Raw genomic sequence first — 12,977 nt, 5'->3', positions numbered from 1 at the left:
ATGTGTTTTCCATCATTACTAATCCAGCAGATGCTGAGAATTCACCCATTCACCTATTGTCACCTTTTTGTAATATTTTGGGTGGGAGGGGGTAGAGGTACAAACGTAGATATTCTGAGTGTGATGTATACCCTAAAAATATGAATTACACACCGCACCATGAAAACAACAGGACATACACCGGCATCATAGAAACATTTATTTATAAAGAAGTGAATCTGACATTCACTAAAATATTCTATCATGGAGAATCAATCACTGCCACACATGGAACTGGTAGATTCTCCACCAGGGAATGTCAGATTCACAGCCTTATAAATAGATCCCTGGGTAATATCATATACACACATGGTGAATAGATGAATGTTGTCTGGTCGGCCTTTGGAACCAAAGGGTCAGACAAACTCGCCGGCCATTTTATTAGCTATACCTGGCAGGTAGGGGGTTGAAGCCGCTTTTTGCTTGTTTTCCATGGCGGAGATCCAACAAGGTGCCGGACACATTCCTCGGGGGATTCCTCCGTATTGACATCTTGTAGTTGCTGCAAATTTGTCGGCTGCACGTCCATGATGGGAATCTCCTATCCTCCACTTTCCAATGGCGCTCTATTGCATGGAGATCCGGTGACTGTGGGGCCTTTGGGGTCCGGTGACCCCATTGCCATGAGTATACTGATATGATTTGGGGACACTGCGGGCATGAAGGGATGGACAGGGTCAGCAATAAAACTAAGGTGGGCTGTGAGATTTATACCATGCTCAGGGGGTAATAAGAAGATACCCCCCCCCCACACCATTATACCCCCACCAGCCTGGGCCGGTGATACCAGGCAGGATGGACCCCGGCTTTCATATTGGAGGCTGCAAATTTCAACCCCCCAATGTGAATGTTGCAGCAGAAATGGAGACTCATCAGACCAGGCAACATTTTCCTAATCTTTTGTTCTATTTTGGTGACCCCGTGTGAATTGTTAGGTGCCTCTCCTGCAGACCTCGGGGGTAATGAGGGGTCATTTAAGTTCCTGTTTCCTTTCTATCAGATGGAACCAGTTTGGCATTTTCACCCACAGAACTGCCCCGCACTGGGTATTTTCCCTTTCTTGCACCTTTCTGTAACCAGAGACGTTTGTGGGTGAAAATGTCAACAGATCCGCACTTTGGGAAATACTCCAAGCAGCCTCCTGGCACCGACAACCACAACATGTCCCGGAGTCACGGATATTGGCACCAACTTTTTAAAATTATTTCATTTACAACGCTTTCTGAGTCTTTTACATGTAGGGTTCTGCCATCACTGGCTGCATGCTTGTGCCAGAGGTCAGAGATTCAGTATTAGGAGGCTGTATATTGCTCTGCGGTTCTGCTGACATCTTCTGGGTTTCAGCTATTTTTCTGCTTTTATATCAGATTAATATTAAGAATACAATTTGTTACTCTGTGTTTTAGTAATCCTGGTGAAGCCGATACCTGATTGGTCATTTTAGCCTTGAAGTGATGCAGCCAGCGAATGAGAGGTAAATATTCCCTCCCCCCCAGGTGAGAATTTTTATAGTTATTTTACCTGGGGTGGAAAACTACAAAATTGGGGAATCTGTGATTCTGTGCGCTGGAATCAGATGAATATTTGTATGCCGTGCTGTCCAGTCTGCAATTCATCATTTGTAGGACTCCGTATATACTGCGCCTGGGTATATGTGTACATCATGAACCAGTGCAGCTCTCACCTCGGCTTCATTTTGATGATGTCTAATATTTGCAATAGGTAAGCAGGATTAGAGGTGACGATGGAATAAGTGACAATTTAGGCAGACAAGGACCAGGCGTTGTCACCCTACAAAAGGAAGTGCTTAAATAAATATTCTTCCTGGCAGGATCAGCAGGGATTATGTATAATGAAAGCTCTTTTGTTAGCAGGATGAAGATTCTAATTTCCCTCCTAATCTTTGGACTGATAGAAGTTACAAGAGCCGATGTCTGCAATGTGCACCCAGCCTGTGAGTACCGACCCTCAGATTACAACATTCACTGTGACAATGCAGCAAATGCTATGGGCGTTGTGTGTAGGACCACTTGTTACACACATAGGTGCAATGCAATGGAAATCATTTTGCATATTTTTTGCTTCCTACAAAACAGTAGAAGGACATCCCTCCAATGGGGACACAGCAATAGGGATCCAATTATTTCCCACTAACAAAAAGTTTCACCCAGTCAGCATGAACGGGAAATCTAAACATTGGTTGTTTTGGAGATTCTGCAAAATGGGGCTTTTTCTACAATTATTGAAAGTCATGGGGCAGCCAAATGAGTGTTGGGGCCCCTGGACAGTGATGGAACCCAAACCCCGTGAGTAGGTAACTGCAGGAGCTCTGAAATTGGGGGCAGTAAATTGTTTGAATTTGGTTTCTCATTTCAGCGGTCAATTTGGGTCTTTTCGGAAGGACCTGCCAGAGCTCGACCTTCCCTGGGGCTCCGCGCCCCGGCCCGGAGCGAGCAGTAGACGGCGTTTCAGAGACAAACCATACAATGTTCACCTGCGCCATTACCAACCTGGAGCCGGAACCTTGGTGGTCAGTGGACCTGGAAGAGAGTTATTTCATTGGTGTCGTGTATATTGTGACCAGACAGGACAGCTGCTGGGATTGTCTGGAGGGCGCTGAACTCCGAGTCGGAAATTCTCCCGACTACAAAAACCCAGTGTAAGTCCCTGACATTGTAATGAATGTGTGCTAAAAATATCCATGTTAGCTGCCAGGGGCCCATTCACTATATTGATGAACTGATTGAGTGTTGTGGGGCCCCATTTATTTAATAGGCCCCAATGACCTTTACTGGCCCATGACCATTACCAGTGGTGAACCAAGATGGATGGGAAGAAATTTAAGGCGGGTGGTGCTGTATTGTGACCCAACTCTTCAGTAACCACCCAAAACCAGCCAGGTAGATACTGAAAAGTTCCGGGTGGTCGGCACAGTTAAAAGGTTCCGAGAACACTGCACTACGATGGTTTAGACCTAGCTAACCAGGTGTATCAACCTGAAATACTTATCAATTTCTCTCTAAATACAGCCTGAAGTTAATCCAAGGGTCACCTCCTATATCTAGCACTGTGGTTTTATCTGGAGGTAGGGTTGGACTAGGGACCAGGGGCCAATGGAGTGCATAGCTTTCCTGGTACAGTGACATAAGACAGCAGGGCCCATGGGAGGACACAAAAAATTATTTTGGGATCATATGACTAGGGCCACAGAAGTCTTTTGAGGTCCTATGGAGCAGTGGTTGGCAACCTTTCGGGCCCACAGACCACTAAATTTACTGACCCTGGACCTCGCATGTGCGAGGAGCCGGGTGTCACTCAAAGGGGAAGAAACTTCCCCCATAGTGATATCATGATACCAGAACCCGCCCAATCTCCCATCCCAGGCTCAGATGAGACAACCCGCCCCCCCCGAGCCAGTGATCCGTATGGTGGACCATGGTCCTCCGCTCTGGCCGGTGTGCCCACCAAGCTCGGGGATGCACCAGCCAGAGTCGTGGGCCACTGTTGGCGACCATTGCTCTAGAGGCCATGCAGACAGAAAGACTCCAATGTGGTTATAGGACTAATTATTGCCCCATTTTGGGTCACTATTACAAATGGCTGATCTGGTGTGCTTTGGTGATTGTGTTTACCTAAAGGAGAATCCCAACCATTGGTGCTCTTGCTGTCACCACACTGCTATAAATGTGGCCGGCTCCGTATAAAATCACCGGCTCTGCATTAGGAGCATTGACAGATTCATAGCGTCATCGATATCCCGAGTTGTACCCCACATTTAGCTGCGCTGTCACTTGAACCCCAGCAACTCTTTTGTGACGCCTCAATTAACGCCAATGCATGGTCTGGGCTTTGTGCTGCACTGCAGGTTCTTCCCCAAACTTTTGGTTGATGAGAATAGAAATAGATTTTTGATGGATTCAATGAAACAATGGAACGGTCTACTTGGTCTTACAGAAAAATCAACCAACGTATGGTCAGCCAAAGGGAAGTGCCGGAATGATATAAAATGACGCCATGGATGTTATTGGCAATATTCTGAAAAGTCTCTTTTTTCACCAACAGATGTGCTGTCATCAAAAATATCTCCAGGTCAAAGCCCATCCTGCAATTCTTCTGCAATGGGATGCAGGGTCGCTATGTGACCATTATCCATGCCGGCCGATCGGGGATAATATCGCTCTGTGAATGTAAGATTTATCAGTACATTCCTGGGGAGAAGCAACCGGAGAGCCTGGAGTAATCCTGCAAACCAAACAGCCTAAACTTTATATATTCTCATTTTGGACGGAGCAGTGGGGGGGGGGTGAATATAGAATGACGTACAAGAGGGGATCTCTCTTCCTTCTTGTTATATCCACAGGACAGGAAGTGAAATGAAATCTCTCCATATGAGAAGGAATTTACCCATTCTGTCCAGCTGTATAATCTTTATGATTCATTACAATCTGTATCTAATCAATGTATTGTTTTTATTATTATTGTTATCTGTTTATCGTCCTTTTTTGTTAATCATTCATTTACAAAACTCCAAAATATTATGTTGCACCGTTCCGCCACCTCCTTTATATCTCGTATTTGTATGGAGGACTCTCCAAGTCACCGCCCCACCTCCAGCCTGACACATTTTGCTTTTTTTCTACCTAACAAGATTAAAAATCAAACATTTCAGATTTGGATAGTAGTGAGGGTTTAGAAATTGTACGGTTGTTACCAGAAGAAAAAAATATTCCCGTTGTGTAACTAAAGCAGGAAAGAAAGGCAAAAACTTGGGTTATTCATACATAGACACGGAGGTGACACATGGGTATAAATGTATTCTTGTGTGTGACAGGTTGAGTTTATGGAAGATATATAAAGTCACCCAATTTAAACAGAAGGTATTTAGACAATTTGTTGGGAATTCAGACTTGTATCAGTGCTCCGCCTTCTCCGCCACCTGTAGTACCACCCCTGCGGAGATGTCATTGCCATGCCAGTATATGATTCGGCCATGATCCATTCCTGACACCATCATCACTACAGGGGCAATAAAAAAATGGGGGCAGAACTACAAATTAAATCTGTGTCTGCTGGGGAATAGGTAGGGTGAGGGTGAAGGAGAGTTTTTGAGAATTCATTAATGCATGCCAAATTCTGAAATGGATGATTTCAAAGGAGGAATGCAACAATTCACTTACTAGCTAAACACAAACTTCAGGGAAATAAAATCTTAGATCTGGAAGCTGAATAGAGAAGGTAACCTTCATTTTATATTCAACAGACTTCTATAAATTAAAATGCAAACAAAGTAAAAAATATCTGTCAGTTATGACTCCCATAAAACTTTTACTATAGAATATTGTAGCTTTGTGCTCATTACAAGAGAACCTTTTATTAAGTGTGAAATGCAAAATGTGACCAGATCCTTCATGAGAGAAATAAATGATTCATGAACCAATCCCCAGAACTCATCATTAAACTAATGCCGCAATTCCTACATTCTGTATGAGGACGTTGCAGCCAACCATGAAACAAACACAAGGCTTCTGCCCATCGGTGATAACAAATCTTTGTGTGTTCACAAAGTACGACATGATTTGTTCTGTTATAAAGTCTTACAAATTCATACTTATAGTAAAGCAAGGAGAATTTACTTTAAAAAGAAACAGTGAGAATGTGTATTGTAAAATATTATGGAATTTATATTTCTGTGTCAAGTAAATCCACTGCAAAATCAAAATATTAACTAAACTAGACAAGTAAATCCATTGCAATGAGGAGTACAGGTGCAGGAATATAGAGAATGCTGCAAATGTAAGAGGAGATCATTGCTGGGCTGGGAGCAGGAAGTGTCAATGATCCCCACACCCCCTACAGCCAGTGCTCCAATCAGAGAGGAGATAGATCAACCTCTACAGACAGCTGATTGGACAACTTCCATGGAAGTTTTCTGTCTATAAACACTTTGCTTTCCAGGCCCACGCTGGATTGTGCTGCAAGGAGAGGACATGGAGAGGGACACGGATGACTTCCTGATGTACTTCATCCTGATGGAGGGGGTCCCAGTGGGCAACAAAACGATGGACCCGGGTAAACTGTGCTACATGAGTGAAGAGTCGTATCTCCAGAGAGTGACCGGAGACCAGAACCCCGCACAGTCCCTCAATGTCCACTTCTTAGAGGACAGCACCCCACTGGAGGTGGACGTCAATGTCTTGCACCCCCTGATGAGGAAACAAGCGGCCCTACTGCTGGCCATCACCAACCCCACCGAGCGACTCAGCTGCTTCCTGGAGAGGGGACTCCTGGACCAGGCTGTCAAGGCCGAGATGGGTCAGCGGGTTCTGGTGGAACATGAACAGAAGCTGTACCCGGCCCTAATACACTATATAGGCAACTTCCTGGACAGCAGCACCCTACTGCCCCCTATATACTTTGGGGTGGAGCTAGAGGTAAGTGACTCTGACCTCCTCTTTATTATTATTAATGTTAAACAGGGTTTATGTAGCGCCAACATATTATACAGCGCTGTACATGGGAAGGGTGGATGAGTCTGGCTGCAGCATTCATAATAGATTGTAGAGGAGAGAGTCGGGTTGGTGGAATACCAGAGAGGAGGTTACAGTAACTATCTTGTATCATATCTTGGTATGGCTGTGTTTGGTTTTATTATCTAACTCCAGGACTTGTAATCACAATAGTTTTTGTTCCTGCACCCCAATGTGCAGGACTGGGTGGGGGGCAGATATCCAAATGCAAAATACATGCTGAAACCCCCCCATTGTAATTGTAATCTAATGAGGCCAATTAGTAGGAATAAAGGAAAATAAAACGAATTGAAACTTACTATTTATTTCCATACAAAATTTCAGTAAAACTAAAATTTTGTCAAAATTTTGCCATTTTGGAAGCGGCATTGGGACAATAGGGGAGGAGAAATTAAAATGGGACCAAAATTCATTATAATTGTCCATTTCCTCAAAAATGTAATTCAGCTTGTGGCATATCTGTCACAATCCCGTGTCACCCCAACGTCATCATCACCTCCAATGAAAATTAGGGATGGGGAAGAAGTTTTGGGGAAATAAGGAAATTTAGGAGCAGCTTATTGAAAACATAAAGTTAGATATTTGCTGCTTTCTTTTCTTATCTTTGTGTTTTTGAATGTTTCTGTTGTACTTTTATTTCATTTCCTCTTTTTTGTATTTCAATGTTAATTTTTTTTTATTTTCAAAATACAGAGTCTGTTGAAGGGACATTTTTTTGGCACAATAAATACTAAAAGAAGCCTCTGTAACCCTCAGGGGCAAACCACCAATACTGCAGTGTTTAACATAAAATGAATGATGTGACTTCTTACGTAATTTATGTGGAGATTTGTAGATTATTCCCTGTATATTACTCTGTGTTGCCTCATTGCAGCTGAAATAAGATATTGGCTTCACATGGAGAGTGTTGTGATCATTGTCCCAATCTCATCTAAACACTGCATTGTGCCCCGGTACCCTCAAGTCCCCCAGCCCTCTTTATTTACCCCTGGATGTACCATCTGTACCAAGCAATTTCAAGCATCCCTCTTCAATTACAATAAATATCCTGCAATGTTTCTCAGCACCCTACAGTGACCCCAGGCCCACCCGTCCTAATTCCACCCAAGACCCAAAAGTGTCCCATGTCCCCCAGCCCCCTCCATCTTCTCCTGGATCCTAATAATGTCTTCCAGCAGCCTCAAGTGCCCCAGTCTCCTGTAATTTACTTTGGTTACCTTAAGGGTCTCCCAGGCTCCATCAATTCCCCAGCACACATGCAGTGCTCCCCAACCTTACGCAGTGCTCCCCAACCTCATGCAGTGCTCCCCAACCTTACGCAGTGCTCCCCAACCCCATGCAGTGCTCCCTGGCCCCATGCAGTGTTCCTTGTCCCATATGCAGTGTTTCAATGTCTACTTCCAACCCCACAGTCCCATGCAAGTCCCCAGTTTTCTCAGTTGTTCCTTGACTCCTGTAATTCCCCCAGTTTTGTCTAGATCCCCCAAACTCACCTCCATGCTAGAGCCCCCCCCCCCCCATGTACCCTTGATTGGTATGTCACTGGCTCTTCTCTCTGTATCCCCAGTAGAATCCGTTGTTCTCTTCCACCCTTCTCGTGTCTCTGTCCTTCCATATGAAATCAGAGAATTTCCGACCTTTCACAATCAGCCGAAACACCAAGCAAACCCCCAAAAAATGGAATTGTTGGGGGGATTGCAGACAATACTCCCCGGTGTCCCCAGTTTTTGAATTCCTTCTCTTCTTATTCCACAGGGGGAAGGTGAAGGCCGCGGGAAGACCGATGGCACATATAGGGGGGTGACATTCTTCAAATGTAAGCAGAACAGCGGCCTGCTGTTACCGTTCAATAAGGTTATTTTCTCTGGAGTCGCCCCGTCAGACAATCTGGGGTCCCCCTCAACTCCGACCAGGACACAGAACCCCGTTAATCAGGGGGACAAAGTTGCCTTCTTTGTGGATGACAAACTAATGCGAGGCCTGGTCATATTCTGCAGCAACCAGATGGCAGGGGGCTACGTGGAAGTCTTACCAGTAAGAACAGCTGAGAGTGCGCCCCCTGTCTGTGTACCCCGGGAGCTAAAGGGGGTAAATCCCCCCATTGTGGGAGGGGCAGAGACGCCCGTGTGATCCAACATTTCTTGTGAGCTCTGGACTCTGATTGTCTATGTGGGAGAACATTGAGGATGGTGGAAAGAAGGGAGTCACCTAGAGGCAGCAATGAAGCACTGCAGGATCAGACTACATGCACTCTGTTCATTCATATGTTATCTCTCATTTCGAGGAATTCCACCAGTGTATTATTATGCTGTGTAAAGGATCTAGAACAAAATGAAATATATATTTCATGAGAACCCCTGTGTACAGGCAAATCACTAGTGATAATATAGTCATCATTAAGAACTCAGATACAACATTAGTGAGGAATAGACATACTATTGACATGGTTTATTATAAGATATATAGCTATGTATTTCCCATGTCAGTGGTCACATGACTCTATAAACAATGAGATTGCGTTAGGGTTGTGGCTAATGTCCATCTCTGGTCCTCAACGTCCAATGTCATGAGGTTCAGGATGGGTGAAGGAGCCATTTAAAGTCCACTGAGTTTCAATAGTTCCATTTTACTCCAGAAATGGACCACATTTTGCGGAATGGTATAGCTTAGTATCCAACTCCTCACCTCCCCAACCTCCAGAGCAATGTACGCCTTGTATTTGGTGTTTGTGTTGGGCTCTATCTCACATTCTTGCTCTTCTCTCGTCCTGGAAGATGGAGGAGCCGTGTCCAGGGAACAGAAGAGCCCCAATGATGGCAAACACAAAGAACAACCTTTGGGCAGAAACCTCGAAGTAGATTCTTTGGTACAAATTCAGTTTCAAGAAGGGGAACTGGCCTATGGGATCATCCGGTGGTTGGGGTGTCTGCCAGAAAAGGAGGACACCATGGCCGGGGTGGAGCTGGTAGGTTATTTTTATTTATATATATTAAATGATGTTTAAAAAAAGAGCCAATGTACTATAACTTGTATAATTTGAGATATCACATGATCACTTAGAGATAATATTATACAGCCCCAATATATTACACAGCGCTAGTCATGTGACTAGCTGTCCCTCAAAGGCGCTCACACTCTAATGTCCCCCCATAGTCATATGTCATTATTATAGTGCAAGGACAATTTTGGGGGGATGCCAAATAACCTAACTAAAAGTTTTTGGAATGTGGGAAGAAACCCACACAGACACGAGGATAACCTGCAAACTCCATGCAGATAGTGTCTTGGCTGGGATTTGAACCTGTGACCTAGTGCTGAAAGGCAAGAGTGCTACCCATTAATCCACCTGTGTTGCCAACTGTGATATAGTGGAAGGTGGTGGTAGACGAGTATCATGTAGTCACACAATACAAGTTTGATGCCATAAAGTAACCTTGGGCCATTGTAGTAAAAGATTAGAAAGATGTCACATGATCACTCAAACACAATGTAGTGAAAGCAGGCCGTGTGATCATGTCATGTGACTTCTTGGGATCTGGTAACTTTAGGGTGTCACATAAACCAAGGAAATTCTAGCAATGTGAAAAGTTTGTGTTATAATTTAGGGGTGTTACTATTGATTGATGTCATGTGATCGTCCGATGCCAATATGGTGACCACCAAGTTATGTAAACAAACCGATACAGGCACAGCCATCTGTGTGAGGGTGTCATGTGATAGCTCACAGCCAATGCAGTGAAAGCAGGCAGTAATAATGTCATGTGATCATTCAGTTATATCTGGCTGCTTTCTGATGACTGATGGTTTGTTTTTGGCCTTACAGGAAGAAGATAAAGGTTGCACCGATGGCAGCTGGAAGGGGTGCCGGTATTTTTTCTGTGCCCCAAAACGCGGAATCTTTGTAAAATTGAAGGCTTGCCAGCCGGACACCAGATTTTTGTCTAGCAAAGACTCTGAACCAAAGAGCTTGCAGTTTCACGAGCAAAGTAAGTTACTTAGATCTCCTCAGGGGTGGGGCTAAAAAACACACCAATGGATGACATTTCTATAGCAAGATTGTAAATACAGTTTTTACACATATTGTCACCCAGCTAAACCCTAAAATGATTGCAGCTCCTGTGAGGCAGTAAAACTTTTTTGTTCTGTCAATGGAGTAGAAGTGATGGGTACCCGTGAAGATTTATCAATGTCTATCTCAACTAGAGTTCAATAAAACCCAAGGGTTCCTCAAGTGCTTGCTGGGGGTTCTTGGAGCAATGAGCAGTTTGCACCTCCCAGGTCAATATAAGTGACCCCAATAATCTGTAAGGGTGAAATTCTTCCTACTGACCAGCAATGTAAGAGGAATTCTTCCCACTGACCACCACACTAATATACTGTGAGCTGTGGATATAATAATTATAGAAGGGGTTCCCTGAAGACCTAGATTTCAAGGGTTCCCCCATGATAAAAACATTGAGAAAGACTTGTATATATGATTACGTATGAAATATTGTTAATTTTCTCTGTTTCAGGTAGAGATGAAAGTTACAGGGTGCCCGGGAAGATCCCCCCGCTGCAAGGAAGTGCTGCTTTGGATATTTTACACGGTAATATGAAGGGAATACAGGGCCATTGTAACTCATGCTACATGGATGCTGCCCTCTTCAGGTAACTAGTGGGAGCGACTTGCTACATCAGTAGCTCCTCGGAGGTGGGACTGTAACTGTGATTTTACTTGTGTCCATTTTAATTTTGTTTGAATCTTAATACAACACAACTTTGTTCTCAACTTTAAAACACAAAGAAAGTGAGAAAGCAATTGATTTATTATTCCATCTACAGTTATAAATAAGAAAACCTCAAATCTTTGCACAGGCAGGAAGTTTAAGGGATCACCTAGAGGTGAAGTCCAATTTTTGAGAGTTTCCATCACCTCCTTAGGGTTTCCCAATCTCTCATCTATGAAACTTTGGATTTTGCCTCATGTCCATGTTCTTTTATGGGTTCCCCACTTCCAAGTAACAAGGGGTATCCCAGGGCGTGGAGCCTAAATGACACCTTGGTCTTCAGTAGAGCATCCTGCATGGCATGATGGACCAGTAACCCTAATGGCCAGCGAGCTAATTGCTGCAAAATTCCACCAGGGGCCACAATAAACTACTAAGACAGAATTGTCCGATTGCAAATTGAAGGCAGGAAGCAGGAAAGGGTTTTCTAGGCAGAGGTTGACCCAAGGGGCAAGCCGGAATAATCAGGTTTGCAGGCATGGGTCAGGGTAGGAGGCCGGTGAGGTATGGGCAGAGCTGGCACCATGCGTAGAAGACATAGGCGGCATATTTGAGTCAGCAGGAGCAGCAGAAGTCAGGATTAGCACTCTCCCAATGTGGACAAAAGGATGTCATAGCGCCCATTGTCACAATAATATTATTGGCACTCACACACCTCCCTGCATGCCAATGCACTCATGCCAGCATATGCCCATGGGCACCTTTAACCATATCTATAAGGCTTCAGCCAGATCCCTGCATATGAATAGGATGGAAGCAGCCCCTGCAGATTACTGAACTCTTTCCCAAAAGCTTTGCTGTATAATTTTCTTTCTTTCCGCTCCCTGCAGCCTCTTCTCCTGTAGTTCAGCTTTGGACTCTTTACTCTTCAAGCCGGCGTCGCACCCTGACGGAGAGATCCAGAGGACCCTGAGAGAGGAGATTGTCAACCCTCTGCGCAAGTGAGCTCATTTACATATATAATGGATGAGAGAATTGGGATAAGGACTCATGGTGATCCAAGCTCTGGACCTGGGGGTGTAAATTAGGCAAATATTCAGAAATCTTGTAACCTCCAACTTCATTTATGCTTCCTAAACGCTGCTGCATTGAATTCCCGAGAGGTCAGGGATGATCGGCTAACGTTCAGATGATCATTTCCAGACGTCTTTACCTCCCCCAATCCAGTAATCGTATCTTCATGGAGTTCTTTATTTTTTAGTGTTCACACATTGAAAAGAATAAATTCCCCCCAAAATTTACCCTCACTGCACATGTGACAGGGGAAGAATTGGGTGCCTGGAATAGAGAAGTGTCACCCTATACCCTGCAGAATCAGCAGAGATTTAGAATGGCAATTGCAGATTGATAAAGCAAGAAAATAACTATTTACATGACATGTAAACGTGAAATGTGAAATATTCATCAATAACTATGTCATGCATGTCAAACAACTGGAGGTGGAACTGATTACATGGTAAAGGGGACACAGTGGTCCTGATTTAATAAAGCTCTCCAAGGCTGGTGATCCAGCAAACCTGGAATGCATTTCATTTAATGGAATTTATTTTCTATTTGCTAGCAAATGCTTTGATTCTTGGACTAGATCCAATCCTGGTCTGCTGGATCACCCAGCTTCACTGATGAAAGTGTCTCCTCTCCA

At 44.1% G+C, this 12,977-nt stretch overlaps 2 protein-coding genes across 2 annotated transcripts in view; both read left to right on the top strand.

The window, feature by feature from the left end:
* Positions 1–1,734: 1,734 nt before the first annotated feature.
* Positions 1,735–4,498, top strand: LOC140331923 (fucolectin-1-like). Its single transcript, XM_072413254.1, has 3 exons — positions 1,735–1,993; positions 2,416–2,698; positions 4,102–4,498. The coding sequence occupies exons 1-3, from the start codon at positions 1,885–1,887 to the stop codon at positions 4,277–4,279; spliced, it is 570 nt and encodes a 189-aa protein (XP_072269355.1). The 5' UTR covers positions 1,735–1,884; the 3' UTR covers positions 4,280–4,498.
* Positions 4,499–5,958: 1,460 nt separating this feature from the next.
* LOC140330418 (ubiquitin carboxyl-terminal hydrolase CYLD-like) overlaps positions 5,959–12,977 on the top strand; it is a gene marked incomplete at its 3' end in the record, with an annotated part of 12,982 nt that continues 5,963 nt past the window's right edge. The window contains 6 exon segments of the mRNA XM_072410535.1: positions 5,959–6,470; positions 8,322–8,690; positions 9,367–9,531; positions 10,390–10,552; positions 11,081–11,216; positions 12,166–12,276. Of these exon segments, the coding sequence (XP_072266636.1) occupies positions 6,027–6,470; positions 8,322–8,690; positions 9,367–9,531; positions 10,390–10,552; positions 11,081–11,216; positions 12,166–12,276 (1,388 nt within the window).

This window comes from Pyxicephalus adspersus, chromosome 5, assembly GCF_032062135.1.
Source record: "Pyxicephalus adspersus chromosome 5, UCB_Pads_2.0, whole genome shotgun sequence".
Lineage (NCBI taxonomy): Eukaryota > Metazoa > Chordata > Amphibia > Anura > Pyxicephalidae > Pyxicephalus > Pyxicephalus adspersus.
Note: the sequence above shows the minus strand (reverse complement) of the source record. Positions and strands in the feature narration are given on the sequence as shown.

What these genes read in the sequence shown, in the direction of transcription:
- LOC140331923 (XM_072413254.1), top strand. Translation starts at nt 1,885, where the DNA reads ATGTATAATGAAAGCTCTTTTGTTAGCAGGATGAAGATTCTAATTTCC. An exon ending in CTGCAATGTGCACCCAGCCT is followed by an intron (nt 1,994 to 2,415) that starts GTGAGTACCGAC and finishes TTCTCATTTCAG; the next exon opens with CGGTCAATTTGGGTCTTTTC. An exon ending in CCCGACTACAAAAACCCAGT is followed by an intron (nt 2,699 to 4,101) that starts GTAAGTCCCTGA and finishes TTTCACCAACAG; the next exon opens with ATGTGCTGTCATCAAAAATA.